General features: G+C 36.9%; 4 protein-coding genes across 4 annotated transcripts; 1 reads left to right on the top strand and 3 right to left on the bottom strand.

The window, feature by feature from the left end:
- Nucleotides 1–1212: 1212 nt before the first annotated feature.
- On the bottom strand, nucleotides 1213–2100 carry LOC117618954 (pollen receptor-like kinase 4). Its single transcript, XM_034348749.1, has 2 exons — nucleotides 1419–2100; nucleotides 1213–1325 (listed from the first exon to the last, which is right to left on the bottom strand). The coding sequence occupies exons 1-2, from the start codon at nucleotides 2098–2100 to the stop codon at nucleotides 1255–1257; spliced, it is 753 nt and encodes a 250-aa protein (XP_034204640.1). The 3' UTR covers nucleotides 1213–1254.
- Nucleotides 2101–2434: 334 nt separating this feature from the next.
- On the bottom strand, nucleotides 2435–4491 carry LOC117615480. The gene is made up of 3 exons (XM_034344562.1): nucleotides 3600–4491; nucleotides 2996–3428; nucleotides 2435–2724 (listed from the first exon to the last, which is right to left on the bottom strand). Exons 1-3 carry the CDS (start codon nucleotides 4323–4325, stop codon nucleotides 2588–2590), a joined length of 1296 nt encoding a protein of 431 aa, XP_034200453.1. The 5' UTR covers nucleotides 4326–4491; the 3' UTR covers nucleotides 2435–2587.
- A 1205-nt stretch (nucleotides 4492–5696) lies between these two features.
- Nucleotides 5697–7805, bottom strand: LOC117621180 (trihelix transcription factor ASR3). Its single transcript, XM_034351551.1, has 2 exons — nucleotides 7136–7805; nucleotides 5697–6322 (listed from the first exon to the last, which is right to left on the bottom strand). The coding sequence occupies exons 1-2, from the start codon at nucleotides 7635–7637 to the stop codon at nucleotides 5817–5819; spliced, it is 1008 nt and encodes a 335-aa protein (XP_034207442.1). The 5' UTR covers nucleotides 7638–7805; the 3' UTR covers nucleotides 5697–5816.
- A 7773-nt stretch (nucleotides 7806–15578) lies between these two features.
- LOC117621777 (gamma-glutamylcyclotransferase 2-1-like) lies at nucleotides 15579–18553 on the top strand. The gene is made up of 9 exons (XM_034352329.1): nucleotides 15579–15921; nucleotides 16482–16605; nucleotides 16724–16800; nucleotides 16926–16982; nucleotides 17185–17241; nucleotides 17373–17419; nucleotides 17588–17659; nucleotides 17781–17860; nucleotides 17976–18553. The coding sequence occupies exons 2-9, from the start codon at nucleotides 16497–16499 to the stop codon at nucleotides 18152–18154; spliced, it is 678 nt and encodes a 225-aa protein (XP_034208220.1). The 5' UTR covers nucleotides 15579–15921; nucleotides 16482–16496; the 3' UTR covers nucleotides 18155–18553.
- Nucleotides 18554–18847: the final 294 nt, after the last annotated feature.

Genomic DNA, 18847 nt, shown 5'->3' with positions numbered 1-18847 from the left:
TATATATGCATTTCGAAAAGGAAATTACTTACTTCCTTTCTCTGTAAGTAGAAACTCCTACATTCATGCATTTTGACATATATGTAGAAGATTTTCTTTTTGTATTTTTTTTATTAATTATATTTATACATATGTCAAACCGTAATTTAGAGAAATGAGAAGTATCTCTTTCCAAAGAAATAGGCAATCAGTATCATTTGCACAATTCAATAATACCACATGAAAATTTCAGTGTTCGAATTGAGCCTTAACAAATCGTGTTTGTGTTAACTCGCTGAGAAAGCGGGTTATGTCAAACAGGACCCCGAAACAAATAAACCATGCTTTTGGGTCCGAGACACATCCATACTAGAAGCCATTCAAACTTTATAAGACAAAACACAGATATTATTTTATTAAAACAAATAAAAATATTTTGGCACATTCTATTTGGATTTGGATACTATATATGCAGATATTATTTTACAAGAAAAGTATCTGGGTCTACCAACTGTAATTGGAAGAAGAAAGGAAAGACTGATTCAAAAACATAAAAGAGTAAGAGAGGCTTAGAAAGAGATTGAATGGGTGGAAGGAGAAACTGCTGTCAAAGGCTGGAAAATAAATATTCCGGCACATTCTATTTGGACTTTGATAGTACATATGCAAGATATTATTTTACAAGAAATACCAACCCCAGAGAAATGATGAGATGCCTCTTTGTTTTCTAATCATTTTGCACAGAATTGCGGGTTGAAAATAAGGACTGAAGTTTTGATGTCTAGAAGGAAAAAAAAAAGGACTGAAGTTGGTCCAAAACCTACACCCAGGCTGATAGAAGTCTAAACTGAATCGTTGACCTGGGGTTGACCTATTGATCAACTTAACAGCAACACTGGTTTGGTGTTTTCATAATTATATGTAGTAGTTGTTTTTCTGATAGGTATAATGTTGTCATGGCATAATGCTCAAACTGATCGAGGGAATTTTTAAGTTTTGTGGTTCTTTAATTGAACTCAAACATAGCAGTCATCGTATAAATTCTGCATAAGCTATATGAAATATTAAAATTGCAATCGATATATTCATCACCTAAATATATAAATAAAAATTCAGATTACTGTGATCCGTCCTCAAATTCAATGATATGTTTTATTGGGTAGAAAGCATCCCAATTTAAGCGTTACATATGATTTGCAGATGATTGCATGTATTCAAAAGTTGTCCTATAATGTTGCACTATATATGCACGCTGGTGCGAGTTTTCCTAGCTTCTCAAAAAGAGTTGATCCACTTCATTGAGGATTTGCAAGGGGTAAGTGGCTTTCCGCACAACCCTTTGTTTCCTGCATAATTGTTCAAAAAGTAACGTACATAGTCCAAAACAAAAATTGAAAAGAGAACATAAAAATGATTGAAAGTATTTGTTTCCTGCATACCCACGAAGGCGCTTGCATCTAAATTGCTCAGGCTTGCCGGAATAGGACCCTCGAGCTGGTTGTTTGATACATTGAAATGCTTCCATCCATTTGGGTCTTGTGGGAAATTTGGTATCTCCCCACTGAATTGGTTTCCCTGGAGATCCAATACTGTAAGTTTAGGCAATGCAGCCAAAGAACTTGGTATTTCCCCGGAGAATTCATTTCCATCCAAATAAATATTCTTCAATTGATTCATGCCCTCAAAAGCAATTTCTGGAATTTCACCAGTGAATTGATTGTTGGACAAGTAAACTCCTATGAGTGCACCAATCTTGTTCACACTAGGCAGTGGGCCTTCAAAGTTGTTGTTCATGATGCTTATGCTTCGAAGGGCAGACAAACCCGAAAGGGTGTCGATATCAATTATGCCCATGAGACCCATGTTCTGCAACTTCAACCCGTACACCTTGCCATTTTTTTCACAGTACAAGCCTGACCAAATGTTTGTGGTGCCATTGCAGGGGTTGGTGGAGTTGTTCCAGTTGTCTAGAGCTGTGTCATTGGACAAAAAGGACTTGAATTTCAATAGGGTTTGGATTTCTGAGGCGTCAGAAGATGACACAAAAATACATAGTTGTGCTAAGAAAAATAGCACCAAAAGCCAGTGATTAAGATCATAGGCGTTGTTAATGCGAACCATTTGATAAGAAATGAGTTGGGTTTTTTTGGTTGAAAGATAAAATGGAGGGCTTGAAATGGTGTTAGATTAGGTGGGGTGTGGTGAAACGAAATGGGGAATTGGGTTTTTATAGGTTTAATGATATCATTAACAGGTAACAGGTTGCTCTTTTGTTCTTGTTAATGATGACAAAGCTCATTGTTTGCTCAGCCAAGTTTATGGATATAGTAAGTCTAATATGTTTGATGCATGGTACTAATATGTTTGATGCTTGGTAGGGTTCGACTTTAATGTCAATAATCTACTATGGTCCTTTTTCATTGGGAAAACATTTCAATATATTATTGTTCAATCTTTGAAGCTGATCTCTATTAATGATCCTCACTAAACAGTCCAAGAAACACGTTTAAACAATTCGAGTTTCGATGAGAACAGAGAGGTTGGTCCTGGCAATCTTATTGTGAATGATGTTGCTGGCAGCTTCATTGTCAATCTTGTAACGTTGTGCTTAAGACAAGACAACCACTTTGCTGAGCACCCACAGCACCAGAGAGAACTCAAACGCAAACAGTGTGTGAAGCAATCCCCGATCAAGCGGAAACCCGAATAGCGTGATCCCTCCACTGTTGTGCCCCAAGTATGCCACTGCGCACACACACAGACACGTACAACTATACATAAGCATCCATATCAGTGCCATACAGTGTTGAAGTTTCACATATGCAAAAGCACTCGAGTTTGTTTGATATGTGTGGTTAATTTAGTTTACAAGTGAGTGACTAGAGATATTCAAAGTTTGCCTTAAGCCTTTGTATCTGATTTGAAAGTAGGTCTTGAATTGTAGTATTGTACTGCTATAAGTAATTTTCTTCTACTAGCTAAGCTATCAAGGAATGTAGAAAGAAAGCAGACAGACCTAGAGCTTGCCTGGTTTGGAATGAGGAAGGCTCCTGTGGAGAAAATGAAGTCAAAACGTTCGATGAAAATTCTGAATCAGTCTCTCCACAACATCCATCAGCCTCTGAGCTCTGCTGTTTTTTGCATTGCTGATCTAATGCAGCAGATGGACAGGTCAAAAGCATGTGCCATCTTGTTGCAATCGCTGAAATTCCTTGAGCTCTATGTGTTATTCTTGCTGCCTCCATTAGGCACAAGAACAAACCACTAAGCTCAACAGCAGAACAAACCACAAGATCACCAGAGTTGAGAAAAGTCTTCTCTGTTTTGGATGCCAAAACCAGCAACAAGGCCCCAAACTGGCTCACAGTGACGACAAACATGCATCCGATGATGAAGAATCGGTACCTGTGGCTCGTAACCCATAATTGCTTTCTTATCCGTATATGTTCCTGAAACCCAAGTGAAGATTACTATTGTTAAAAATATCCACTCAACAGTCTGAAAATACAGAAAAATTGAAAGAGATTACATGAAAGGTTTGGCTCAAATGTATATGTTTGCATCAAAGAAAAAAGATTGTTATTATCAAAGATATTATTGAAATTTCAAATCATACGTACCTGGAATATGACGCTGGATTCGGATTCGCGCCCCTCAAATAGCTTGTGCAGTCCTTGAAATCGAAGTATTTGGAGCTCGCAAGTCAACCGAAACAGAACACAAACCAGCAAGAACACCCCTGTCCTATAAACCCAAGAAGCCAAAACCAAAACAAACATTATGGAATTGAGCGGGACGCTTGAGCTAATATGGAGAAGTGAGATTTTGACAGTGCAGAAGAATATGATCTTGTGTGCAAGCTCAATGAAAAAGGAAGGCAATAGTATGTAAGCTAGGCACTTGAAGGCCTTATCGAGCTGACGAGTGTATCCCCGACGAACAAAACAAGTGTCATCTTCAAGACCGTCGAGGAAGAGGAGTTGTCTCAGGCCATACTTCCTGAAGAAGCCAGACAGAGTGATGAAGCCAATGGCGGCTAAGCCGGACTGGGGAAGTTGGACAAGCTTGTTGAAAGAGATGGGGTCTTCGGATGGGGATTTGAGAGAGAAGGCGGCTAGGATGGGGACTAGGATGGTTAGGAAGATGAAGGTGAAGTAGGATATGAATTTTCCAAGGCATGAGGAGTGGTCTAGTGTCCACCATTTGAGGCTCACTCTGAAGCTGCGTAGCTCATCACAGCATTGGTGAAGTAAGGGAGTGTTTGGTTGATTTTGGTCTTCATTTGGGTGGCTGTTAGGGAAGTCGACATGGATGTTGGTGTTGGGTGAAGTAGTGGAGGGGTTCATGGATTGGTTTTGTGGAGTGTTGGGGTTAAGGCAAATCAGATACAAAGGAATTAGTGGAGTTTTTGATATATATTTTTTTTCTGCAGGTTGGTATGGAAGCAACAATGGTGGAAGAATGAGACAGAAATTGATTGGCTTTGGACAAGAGTAATATGCTATGCTTTGATGTAGATTTTATGGGATTTCCTTATGGAAGTTTCATAAAAATGGGAACTCATTTCAAAGAGAAATATGTATTTTTCATGCTAATTTCTTCTTTTGGAGGATTAAACCTTTTTTTTTTTTTTTTGGAGGTATTGGAAGCTCACTTCAATGCCACTTGGACCACTAATTTGCAAACACATGTGCTCACATTTGCTTCTAAGATACATGAGGTGCCAATTAAACCCAAAATGGTGCATTAAATAGGCATTATAGGTTCAACTTAGAGGGAACTGTAGGGATAACAACGAGACACTGGGGCAGGAGCTATTATAGAAAGAAAAAAAAATTGTGAAAAATGGCTATTTTAGCACGAAACTCCTATATTTTACTTGTTAAATTAAAATTAAAATTAAAAAAACCAAAAGTTGGTAAAGAAAAAGAAAGGACTTGCCTTTTCTCGTGAGAGTTCTCTCATTGCCTCCCTAGCCTTCTAGGTGTTTCAATCGGAGGGAAGAATACAGATATGTTGAAAGAGAGCTTTGCGTGCTTTTCCATTTGCCATATGATTTCATATTCGTACTTGCGTTGTTTAAAATAGTATATAAAGAATCAAATGACATATATATTATGGAAAATACAAATAACAGAAATATTGAGTGTTTTAGTTGGTCAACATGGTGTTGTTGAAGATGGTATTAATAAACACGGGTACATTGCCAGAAACAGGAAATAATTATTACTTGCTAGTGGTCTCAAACTCCCACACGTGAACCCCCTAAAAGGTTCAACACCGTGACACCACTCCACACCTGTGCACATTGTACATCACAGCAATCAGAACACATTAACAATACAACTACAATTTGGCATTGTTGCCAGAGGTTTGCTTCAACTTGTTCACAATCACAAGTCGTAACAGTGGCTGTTAATCGTTGATGCATATGAACAAGTGGCTACTCCTACGCATAATCACGTTATTGGATACTGAGAAGTTCACCTGATTTGAGGAGATCTATTAAGAAGTGTCTAGCCATAGGAAAGGATATTTATGGAGCGGTGAATATGTACTAAATGCAAGTCTGATTCTCTAGCTTGCATGTCAAAGATAATCTGTCCTTTCTCTTTTCTAGGATGACAAACTTACCTTGTTCTTTCAACTAAAGAGACTAGTCTATAACATGAAAGAGACACACCTAAACTGGTCTTCGATAGGCAAACAACACAAAATAAGCTACCTCCAACATTGCATTAGAACTTTACCATAAATATCCTAACACCAAAATGTTAAACATTAAAATATTGACATTCAGTAAATTAGAGAAGGGGGGAGGGGAAGTTAGAGGAAAACTATTCACATTCCTGGACAAGCTGACGGAGCTGGTCAAGAGTCTTCACAATATCTCCCAGACATGCAATAACCTGGTCTCCTTGGCGTCTAACAAGATCAGTTTGCGGGTCCCCAGTGCTTTTCACATCGGTGGCAGCCTCATGATCTGCATTCTCATTAACAATAGCCTGGATTAGTTCTACATTTTCATGCAATTGCATAACCGCAATTTGCTCCTGTTCTTCAATGCTGATAGCCTTCTCTTTTATTTGACTATTTTTATGTTTCTTCGCACAGCTTTTTTGAGACTTCTGTTCTGCTAGGCTCTTCTGAGGAATTACTTCTAAGCAGCTTCCCACAGGTTTTTCTTCTGCATGGTTTTCTTGAGGTTTTTCTTCTGCATGGGTTTCTTCGGATTTTTCTTCTACCCGGGTTTCTTCAGGCTTTTCCACCTTACATCTTCTAAATGAATTTTCTATTGAGCAGCTTTTCTGATGTGTTGATCGGCGTCTTCTCCTCTTGGACTCTAATAATATACAGGACAATTATAAGAACATAACTGGTGATGAAGCATAGAACTAAGGCTTACAGAATAACATGCTTGTTATGCTTTTTCACGACTTCAAGCACAAAAAACAATTAAACCATAACTAAAATTCACTTACTCACCCATTACTCAAAAGTAAGCAAAACTTATGCAGTTGACTGGTTTTCACATCGCAAATTCAACCACCTTAAACCTTCGACAACATCCCCTACTAATTTATTGCATCTTGAAATGGTACGCATACAGCAATTGAATAATCAAGCTTGCAAACAAGAGAACTAACTAGTAAGCGTTTGTGCATATCTAAGCTGTCATATGTCACAACTTACCCTCATTTCAAAAATATTAATGCTCAACAACACTCTACCTTTATGATCCAAGTTTCAATGAAGGAGATAACATAACCATTCACCTCCAAGAATCACAAGCAAACTAAACAAGAAACTTTGCAGTTTTATTTACTACTTGGATTGTAATGTCTTACATTTACATTATGTTCTGCTCTAAATTTTATTGCTCATAAACTCATAATCCTCTATCCGTTTCGATAGTGCCCAATATAACATTAGGCTATATGAAGGAAGCTCAATATCACCTTCCCGCTTTTTTTTCCTCCAAATAATGAGCTTAAAATGTAAACATACATTCAGCATTCAATGATGTCAACACAAAATCATTGGCGCAAAAGAAACCAAAAATGCAAAAACCACGCAGGCAATTGATAACTAATTTGACAATGCAGCACTTGAATATCAACACAGATTTCCATTTGGGGTTGGAGAAAAATCATACCTGGCTCTGCAACAACATCAGGCACATCAGCCTCAGCATCAATCTCAGCTTCTGGATCACTATCTGGGTCCGTATCCGACTGGTTTCCCCGAACCCTCACAAGATTATCAATGGCTCTGAACAACTCATTATCAAAATTCTCAGGCAACCCCTTCTGCTTCCTCCTTCCAATTTCCAAAACCCAGTACGAAGCACCGCCTCTAGACGCTGACTCCCACTGCTTGATGCTCTTGTACTGGAGAAACAAAGCGTCCCATTTTCTGCGATATTGATCCAAAGTCCGTGGGACGCCCAAAGCAGAGCAGTTTTGAGATATGATCTTCCATTTCTGAAATGAAGACAATGCTTTCAGACAATCGGCTTCCACAGCAGCGATCTCGTTCACCAGAAGGAGCTCGTCTGTTGAATTCCAGTCTGGTGCTACTTGCGAACGCGTGCTGCGCCTACTGCTCGAACCGCACTGCGATCGGTCAAGCTCGGATTGGCTTCCTTGTACTTTCATTTTCCAATTTTGTGTTCAAAATGTCATCTTTTTTCGGAAATTTGGTGATGGTAAGAGTTCAATCGACTTACGCAAGAGTCTTTTTGAGCGATCGATGGCCTGAACCCTCTGCAAGCCTCAAAGCTCTGCTCATCACTGAAAAGCCCTAATTTAAGTGACTATTTTGGACTAGTTAAGCTAAATATTTTGGATATTAGGTATAACCTATATTATTTTGCATTCATTCACGTATACTCGTGTTATCGTATCTTATTCGAATTTTGTATCGTGTGACATGAATAATCTAAATTTAAATAAATTAACATACGAAATATGCCTAGTCAAATTCAGTTGATATTGTTTTAGCCCAAATTAATCTGTACATTTGGAATGTTTTTAAGTTGGTGTTACTATTGGGCTCGAATAACATAAACATGTGTTTTTAACTATTTCTATATTCAGATACACATGTTTATGTTAATTAGATGAAAAGGTCTAAAATGTTGCTATTGGTTTCTCGAAAATTCTACGCCTCACTGAATCACAACAGTTTTTTTGGGACCTTGATAGCGCTACTCACCTACCAAAAACTTCAAATGGGATTCCATAAGCTCTAGTGTTCTAATGTGGGATTAATTTTAATTAAAACATGTTTGTAATAATATGTAAAAATTATGTGTATAATATGTGAATTTTGTGTGTATTATTGAATTTTAAAAAAAATACGTGTATTAAACATGAAAAATACGTATATATGTGTACAATATGAGTATTATACATTTACTTTAAAAAAAACATGTATTTTACCGAGTCTTTAAGACGTGTACAGAAAATAGATGTATTATTAAAAATACATACATATGTGTATAATACGAGTATTAAACGTAAAAATGCTAAATTCTTTATACATATAATAACTCTAAGAAAGTGAAAAAATCAAAATGGGACAATATAGACTCGGGTAATGGCCTAATAGTAATGGATAATAATCTAAACTACTCTTATCAGAAAAAAAAAATTATAAAAAAAGAAAAAAGAAAAAAGATCCCAATATATATATATAAAGTAGGGGTGGGCACGGTTCGGTTTGGACCGGTTTTTGCCTCAAATTAGAACCGATCCGATACTATTCATGCGGTTTGGTTCGGTTCGGTTTTAATGTCCGACGGTAACCGGATTACAATATTTTGGAAAAAAAAAATTTAAAAACAATACTTCAAGTATCGTCGCACCGGTCTATACTATTTTTCAAATAAAAATAAAAATGCCCGCGTATAGCCATGCGCGCTATACTATTTTTTTTAAAGGGGGTGCCAAGTGTGAAAACCAGTAAAGCCGTGAGGCTGTACTATTTAAAAATAAAAAAATTCCACGTACAGATTTTTAGAAAAAAATAGATGACCAGCCTAGCGCCCACGTGTGAAACTATACTAATTTTTTTATTAAAAAAATAGTAGTACAGCCGAACGGCTATACCATTTTTTTTAAAAATAAAATATTCCGAGTACAGCCGCCAGTGTAATAACCCAAATCAAAAATTCATAAATTTTAAGGAATATTTTATTTTGCGAAAAGACAATTTTGCCCTCGTAATATTTTATTAAGAAAAAGGTGACTTTTTGATCGAGAAGGAATTTGACAATTTCGCTTGCGCCAATGCGTAGAGCACAGCGAAACGAGTTCATAGACACGTAGTGGGCCGGAATCGGAGTCGTAACGAAAGAGTTATGGTCAAAAGAGTCTCAGTGGCATAACCGTAAATATTGCGAAGTTGGATCTATAAAAACCGATCAGCCTCTCTCATCTCGCGCGAAAACGGGCCGCCGCCTTCCAGAGCTCGCTGGCGCCGCCTCGGGGCACCACCGGCCACGGGACCGGTGGCGTTCGAACCGCCATCGAGTCCTCTTTCTTCGCCGACCGATCCCCCGCCCGTCGACGACCTGTGCTGGCCGGAATCTACGAAAGAACGACGGGAACTCATCGAAACTTCCAGGCTGCCGATTTCCCTCCTCCAGCCACCATTTCCGTCGACCCAGGCACCCGGGACCAAACAGGCCCGCAGGAGAGACCGTTAGGAGGTCTAGCGAGCTCGGACTAGGAGTGAGTGGACTTTCTTTCATAAATGATTTTATATTGATTTTATATAAATAAGTTTTTATAAATGAGTTTATATGAGTAAATTTCATTATTTGATTTTGAATAGGTTTTATCGAATGTTTTCCGAGCATGATTTGTGCCGTAAAGTATCTTAATCCTATGCTGCTTAGTTACACATGCTATAAAGTTATAGAAACAGAGTTTGAGGCTTACATCAGATAAGATAGCAGCATAATTTTAGATTACAGTTATTTATCAAACTTTCCTAAAGTAATTTATTTTAAAACTACCATGTACCCGTTTTTTTTGGTGATTACCCTCAGATGGACCGATGTCTACGGACATCCTGTCTATTTACAGTTTTGTCAGTGCACTTGACATTTGCCTCACGAGTTTCGGGGACGCTCGGACCATGAGTGCTAGGATTTGCGGCTCGACAGACTTGGTGTCCCGAGACCTGCCAGGATTTGCGGCTCGGCTGACTTCGTGTCCCCGAGACCTGCCAGGATTGCGGATCTGGCTGACTACGGTCCCCTGAATCCTGCCAGAGCGGCTCAAGTTGACTTTGTGTCACCGAGACCTGCCAGCGGATCATGCTGACCATAGTCCCCTGTATCCTGCCAAGATTTGCGGCTCAGATAGATTGTGTGTCGGCGAGATCTGCCAGGGGAATTGACGGAATTACAGGGGTACATCCGAGTGGTAGTTTTGATTAATTGCAGTGCTTTAATTCAAGCTTTGAGTACATTGCGTTATTGCAGGTTTGATTTCAGTACTTTTATGCAACTTGGATTTCAATGCTTTCATGCAAGTTTTATTGCTCTTGAAAGCGATTGCATATATTTCTATAAATATGTAACTGCGCTGATTTTCATATGTTTCCAAGATAGTTTAGATATTCAATTTTACTCAACTTTATTTGATTTCATTGTTTTTATGCGAGAAGTATCGAGTTCGAATATGATTTACATATAATGCCTTGAGTTTAGTATGTTTTAAATGCAGAATACGTGTTTAGATTTATTTCCTTATTTTTTACACCGGGGGTTAGTATATTCTTAGATATTTTATGAACTTTTATTTTTGGTCCACTCACACTTTCAACTGTTTTGCGCCCCCAGGCTGTAGCGTGCACAAGACATCCACCACCGGGCCATCTTGACTTCCGCGCCTTCTGGTTCAAAAGTGTTGGTATATAAAACAATTAAGTGATCCGTAAGCTATCAAAATTGCTCTGATATATTGCCCTAAAGAGGGAATGGAACTTTTGACAAGTTTATTGAAGTGCTGGCTGTTGGTTGTTGGATATTTATGCTTGTTTGACATGTGTAAGTTTTGGGATTCAGCAAAATATAGGGGAGACTCTGCCGAAATTTCGGTAGAAGTCAAGGTCAAAATTTTAAGAAAAAGGGCAAATAGGTCTTTTGTGCCGGACATTTGCCAAGTGTCGGACACGCACAGGGTTCGACTCGAATTCCAAAGCGGAATTTGATTCGGGTCCTGTCAGCCAGGGTATACTATTTATAATATTAAAAAGGAGGACACGCCTAGCTGCCAAGTGCCCACGTGTGAAAACCAGTATAGCTGCCCAGCTATACGATTATTTAAACAAACCGTGGTAGTGCTACTCTACTTTTTGTTTTTTTTTATAATTAAAAAAATCTCGGTATAGCCGAGCGGCTATACTATTTATTAAAAACTCACATGTCAAAATATGTATAGCCGGGCTGCCATACCCTTTTTTGAAAAAATTACCTTAGTAAAGCCACGCGGCGATACTATTGTTTTAAAACTAACAAAACTCCCGAGAGTACAGCCGCATGGCTATACTCTTTTTTAAAAAAAGGAACTACCATAGTACAGCCGCACGGCGATACCTTTTATTATTATTATTATTTATTTATTTTTAAAGTACCCACCTAGTTGCATTAGTCTATACTTTATTGATATTAATTAGTTAGTTTCAACATATCCAATCGGGATATTGAAGAGAAAGAAATTTCAAAGTAAATCTATGTGAGAGTTCAATTTGTTATTCTTCTTTTTCTTGTTGGAATGTTTGCCTTTAATCTAACTCGTTCTCTCGAGTGAAACTTGTAGGAGGAACAACAATCAATATTATTCTAATAATTTAATTAAATAATAAATAGAATAATGAAATTAAATATGGCAGTAAATTTAAAACTAACTGTTCTTGCAGATATAGGCTTGTAGAATTGCAATGTCCAAAGAAAATTTCACCCATACTCAGTGCTTGTAGTTTTGCATGTGTTTGCTCCACCAAGATACAACTATCTAAATCAATGTCCTAGCACTAGGCCAAACCCACATGCCACTCAATTGGGGCACTTGCACAGTAAATCCACAGTATTCTAGTTCCAAGAGTAAATCTTATATAAAGACCTCCAAAAAACTCTTGTGTCTCTTGACACGGGACGCATAAATGTTATACGACTTTTATCGTTGTAAATTTTTGTATGTAATGGTGAAGCTAGACTGGTACATATGAGGGGTTAATTAAAGGATGGATGATCTATGTGAAGGCTGGGGATCCATGACAACCTCAAGCCACACCTAACTCCACCCTTGTTTGTGTGACTAATTATTTTAGCAATCCTATGTTCCCCTCATACACTCCACAGGCGAGTGTGTAAGGAAAATTATAAACTATTAGTTTCGATTGTCGACGGATAAATGAGAATGGTAAAATACACTCTCTTTTTTTTCTTTTAAGAGTTTAAAGTAATAAGTTAATTAGAAGAAGTGTAAAATTATATGAATTTGGAGGTAAATGTTAATGATAGATATTCATGTACACAGAGAGCTTCCATTGAGGGATCCTTCAAATAAGCTTATTTGAGGGACACTCCTTGTAGGCCACACTCCGTATTATATTTCACTAATCCAAACCGTCTGTTTTGTAGATACTCATTCAAAGATCATCTCTACAAAAAATTACTTGAATCCGATATCATTGGACCACTCATTTGAGTTATTGAAATTTTAGTACTTTCTTTAAGGAACGTGTTCATTGATTTTGTAAGACACAATTGGATATCGAAACGTTTTCCGATTTGTCTAATTTTTTGTAAGAATGATCTATGAATGAAAACCTAAAAAATAGATGGTTTGGATCATTGGAAAAAAAAATTGTATGGCACCTTAAAGGGTGTCCCTTAAATAAAATTATTTGAGGGATCTCTCAATAGAAGAGGACTGTTCATATACATATGAATAATTGTCAATTGTTAATATATATAAATTTATAATAAAATTCATACATATAATCAACAACTAACAATCGTTTTACACGTATAAAAAAACGTCTAAAGCAAACCTTTCACAATCACTACAACTAAGGAATTGGTCAATAATCTTTCATTCATATCAATTTGCCACTTCTCACAAGTTGGACATAGAAAAGCTTATGATCTTTATTTAAAAGTCTCCTTTTCCTAATTAAAAAATTTTGTAAAATGACAAAAAATGGGAAGCAATCTACTGGTAAAGGTTGACTAAATGGACTGTGGGGATGAAAGGTGGGCACGCGTTCCATGTGTAACACGTGCATATAACATAATCTCTACTATTATAAACCCAGGCCTCTACCTTTTCAATTGGACGGTATTTTATGGATTCATTTATTAAATTGCCTATAGAGTTTGTTGGCCTGCTGCCTAAATCCCTTATTTATAGTTGACATTTTAGGGAATTCATTGCTGTAATCCCTTATATCTAATAAATAAAAGTAGGCATCATCAATCACGACTCACCAAAAAAAAATAAAAAAATAAGAGTAGGTGTAAATGGTTTAACCATTTCATTTAGATGACATTATTCAATTATAATTTCAATATCATAGAAATAGTTTAATTTAAATAAGTTATGCAACTGGCTAGTGGTTTGTTCGTCATTTGAGTAAGGCTCTAGGGTATAGCTGGGTTTGCTCCCTAATTCGGGTCACAACAGTTGCAACAGCTGGTGACTAACGGCAAGCTCAATTATGCGAATAAGGAAAATAAGTTATTCAACTCGACTTCTTTTGTACCAAATTACTCAATACATACGCAGTCGCATATATATATTCGCACATTTACACGCAAATATAACTGTAACTGACAATTTAGTACAACGATCAATTTCACACCGGATTTTAACGTCCTCATCAAAATCTACAATCAGAAATTCTTACTACCTTTTTCAGATAATAATATACAGTAGTCCAAATAAAATAAAAAAAGACAGTTGCAAACATAGACAGAAACCCTTCAAAACTTCCCAATCTCCTATCATTTCTAACCCATTATCCACTCATTGATAGAAACCCTACGAAGTTCCTCAAAATATGGCTTGTTTGGCTCCATTGAGTTGGGGTTCTGGATAATTTTCCCATATTTGAAATCCCTTTCATCTTCCACTCCTTGTCGTCCTGCAAAGAAAGCACCAAATTCCTCCTCAAATTTGGAGAGAGAAATTGAAACTTGGAATTTGGAATTTGGAATCTTCACCGAAATCGAAGAGACAAAGGAATCAAAGTCACGGGGTGCTTGGATGCGGGGTTTGCCTAGAAACCTACCAAGACTAGTTGTGGGTTTGGATTGGTGCCGGATTAGCGTCCAGGTTCATTGAGCTAAATTAGGTCTCTGTCTTGTAGACTTTAGTGACACGGTACACGCCGTTTGGCAATAAAAGCACTAATTTGAATTGGATTGCAACGCGGAAAACGATCACAGCTGTAAAAAACCTGTCCAGGTTCAATGAACCTAGCCAAGTTTGTTCTTTTTGAAATTTTAGTTTTACGTTTTCAACAAATCCAACCATCATGATGTATATGGACATACATGATGATTAGTTGAGATGGACATGTATGATATGAATCTAGTTTTGCCACTAACACATAATTTTGGTAATAAATAGTGTAATCAAGTTTTACTTATTTGAAGTAATCAAAGTTTTAATTTCTTCTAAAATTGTGTTTTAATTTTGTGAGCTAATCTTTGATTAGAATATATAGCAAAAAATCTATTTTATGAGCTAATCTTTGATTGTTATTCTTTTTCCTTACAAAATGTGAAGTATATTGTAACCACACAAGTTAACATATTCGTCGTCGTGTAAGATAAAGAAGATGAGATAAGATAAGATGAGATTGTGAATTGATAACAAATGATTCTTATAATTCCATACGATTTTGTGGTAGTGGAATTTCCACATTTGTGCTTTCATTTACATAACAATATATCGGAAAATATTCATCCTAAAATATTAAAAGAAACTTGAAAGTTATACCTATATACGGCGAAATAATAAATATAATGAGTATTGGTTAACTTTGAATTTTGTTAAATTAAACATAAGTTAACAAATCTATAACTTTTACTCTTTCAAACTATTCTCAGTAAGCCATTATTGACCTTTCTATAAGCAAAGTGAATGGAGCAAAACCCACTTTATGTATCATATTAATTCTTTAATCAGTCAACAAATTTGACTTCTACCCTTGGCTCTAATTCTTGGTACTTTGACACCTAGAATTTGTCTCACCCTTAGATTTGACTCCCATCTAGATATTCCAATGTGTTTTTTTCTGGACCAAATCTTTTACATTATCATTTTTATTAATACTTTTTTGAACAAAAATATTTATGCTAAAAATTTGGGATTTTTTTTTTTAAAGATTGTTCTCAAAATTATCTAGTTGTAAAAAAAGGAAAGTATTCCAATAATATAACAAAAATAATTATGCTGATAAAAAGGAAATAAAAATTTGCACCAAAAAAAGCTACTTGGCATGTATCATGATGTGATAGATGCACATGATACAAAATTCATGCCACATACATCAGCTAGTTGTCTCAAGCAGGCTTTCCACCAGGCTACGCGGGCTTCTGTTTCCTCTGCTTCGAAGGCCTATAAAAGCGCTCTCGCCTCTGGCTCCTCACACCGACGCGAAGCCAAAACAAATAAAGAGAAGGCGAAGAGAGACCAGAGAGAGAGAGAGAGAAACAAACGAAGAAGAAGAAAAAGCCCTAATTCTGAAGCTAAACCCTAGTCGCGTTTAGCTTCCCCTCTTTTCGTTTCTCTCTTTGTCGTCGTGCCATTGCAAAATCAAAGAGCGTCGATTTCTCGCTTTCTCCATCAGATCACCAGGGGCTTCTCCAAACACTTGCTCTCATTTTTTTATCGGGAAATTTCTGCCATCTTCTTTGTAAGCTCACGTTCCCTCTGGTTTTTTTGTGTGGGTGAAATTTCGATTTTATCTGGTTGCATAACAATGCCGGTGGTTTTCTCCTTTTCCACTCTTATTTTGTGTCGTGATCTGCACCTTCTGTTTGGATGCTGAGAAAAAGGGGGAAAATGGAAAATTTTTGAACTTCGTGTTTTCTTTGTTTGAGTTTCCAATTAATGTGAATGTCAATTTCTAGCTCCTAAAATGTCGAGTGCATTTATGGTTGCCTTGTCTTTCTGAGATTTTATTGAATGAAAAACCCAAAACTTTCAACATTAGCAACGATTTAAAGATATTTAATCAAGTCTTTTGATCTGCATCATTGCACTTAGTTTGGCTGATTTAGAAAAGTTGGGCAACTTTTTTTCCTTAAAAGAAGAAGAAAGCTTGAAGCTTTTTAATTTTTAAATATATACATAATTTTCACAAAGTAGGGCATCATCGCGCTTGGTAATAGAAAGTTCGTGTTTATTATAAAATGATCTTATTTAGACTATTTTATCACAGTTTGTGACCTTTTTCCCATTGTTCTTTCTCAGGAGTTATACACAACCATGGTATTTTGGGTTTTTGGATATGGTTCACTTGTGTGGAACCCTGGTTTTGAATACGACGAGAAAGTGATAGGTTACATCAAGGACTACAGGCGTGTTTTTGATGTTGGTATGTCTCACTAGTATTCAGGAAGAAATTGTACATATTGTTATAACTTATACTTTTAAATTCCTTTTATGTCATTATATTGCCACTGATTCTGTTCATTTCTTTTCCATTTGTTAAGCATGCATCGATCACAGAGGTACCCCTGAGCACCCTGCTCGGACTTGCTCTTTGGAGTACCAAAAAGGAGCTATTTGCGTAAGTAACATCTTAGACTATTACCCTTCATGATTCATATTCGTTGGTTCTGATAGCGTCGGAATAATGCTTCAGCTTTTGTTATCAAATGTTCTTTCTTTCTTACCTTCAAATTCTTCCAACAGTGGGGTGCTGCTTATTCTGTACGCGGAGGGCCTGAAAGGGAAAAACTGGCAATGGAGGTATGCTTCTTCAAAAGCAAAATTTATCATTGTTGTGATATATTTTTCTGTTGAGAGTGTTCACTTGAGATAAATTTGACATGGGCAGTCATACCCTCCTTATCTAATAGACATACTTCTTATCCTCTTTTACTACGAGTTGCAAATTTTATGTACGTCTTATCTAATTGGAATGTTACATTGATTTGCTTCTCATTTGCAGTACTTGGAAAGGAGAGAATGTGAATATGATTTAAAGACCCTTGTGAACTTTTATAAGGTAAGATTAGTTTTAATATTACTCTACCTTCATGCCCGAAAGTTGGAACTGCCAGCTTTCTTAGTATTTGTGAATTTTTAATTATTATTTTTGTACTGTTTGTCATAACATGTGCTTTCTGTGGTGTACAGGAAGGGGACTTCTCTGAGTCTGAGCCTTCCTTGACAGGAGTGATTGTGTAAGTCATTTTGCTGTAGATTTATCAATTCCCGCATCTCATTAAATTCATCCTTTGTAAAATTGCTTCATAATGTAAGAGAAGAAAGAAACAAAAACGCATTACAAATTTGTTTACAAAAATTGTTTCTGGATGTTTTCCTAACCTAACCTGTTCTTGATATTGCAGTTTCACATCCACTCCAGACAAGGAATCAAACAAGTATTATCTGGGTCCTGCTCCATTGGAGGATATGGCAAGGTAATATAGATTGCAACTCTTCTTTTCTTGTTTTGGTGGTGCGATGGTGGATGTAATTATTTGTGCGATAAAGTTATTTTCCCTCAATGGCACTCCCTGATGACCGAGTATTTGTCTACAGGCAAATCGCCACTGCATTTGGGCCCTGCGGAAACAATAGAGACTATCTCTTTCTATTGGAGAAGGCTATGTTTGATATTGGTGAGCAATCTTTTTCTTACAGTACCACAAACCCTTCAGCATGAAGACCATGACAAGCTTTTCTTAATTCTTCATTAAATATGTGACTAAATCGAAGAATTTATAACATGAACAGACCATGAAGATGACTATGTGATTGAGCTTGCAAATGAGGTGAGGAAGGTACTTGGAACTGGGGGGAATGGAATTCTGAAGGAGAAGAAATTGGCTGGTCCACCCCACCTCCCACTCAAGTCCCACATCCCAGCCCTTCAACTGCATCTACTTCCCGAAGCCATCGCCATGGACTCGTAACATTTGAACACAAGACAATGATAACAGAAAGAAGATTGATGATAAAAACTGCGGAGCCTATGTTGTGCTGAGAGTGCTTCTAACCAATATATCCCTAGTTTTACTTTCCTTTCCTTTTGGCTTAATTCCCACTAGAAGAGAAGACAGATGTCTTTTTTTCTTCTTTGTTTTTGGCAAGCTTATTTCAGCGGCCTGCTTAGCAGAGGGGGCACCCTTTCTAGCCGCGTAGAAGAGATTAGGTTTGAGTGCGGCAAAAACACATGGTTTGGTTGGTTAGGAATGAATATGAGGATGATAGCTAACCTCTTCTTTTCCATTCTTTTATCCTTTTTGAAAACTATGTCGGATGTAACGTTTACAGTCATTTCAATTTAAAGAATGTTTCCAATTTCTAATCTTTGAAAAGTTTGTATGTGTGGAATATGTGAGGATGGAGGGATGTAACACTCCCAATAGTGGACTTTGCCCTTTTGATAGATATTTGAATTTTACAATATTATTTTATCTGAGTGACGCTAAAGTCGATTCTTAAATTCAATCTCTACCACCTCTCACTTCCAACTAATTTTAAAAATAACTTATCCTAATTATTTTTTTGGGACCTTATAAATGTCTTGACCCTTTGTTCAATCTAGGTACATGAGTCTTTCCACATGTAAAATAAATTAAATTAAAAGAGTTTGGTAAGCTCGG

Source organism: Prunus dulcis, chromosome 1 (assembly GCF_902201215.1).
Source record: "Prunus dulcis chromosome 1, ALMONDv2, whole genome shotgun sequence".
Taxonomy (NCBI): Eukaryota; Viridiplantae; Streptophyta; class Magnoliopsida; order Rosales; family Rosaceae; genus Prunus; species Prunus dulcis.
The sequence above is the reverse complement of the archived record's forward strand: the minus strand, read 5'-3'. Positions and strand labels throughout refer to the sequence as shown.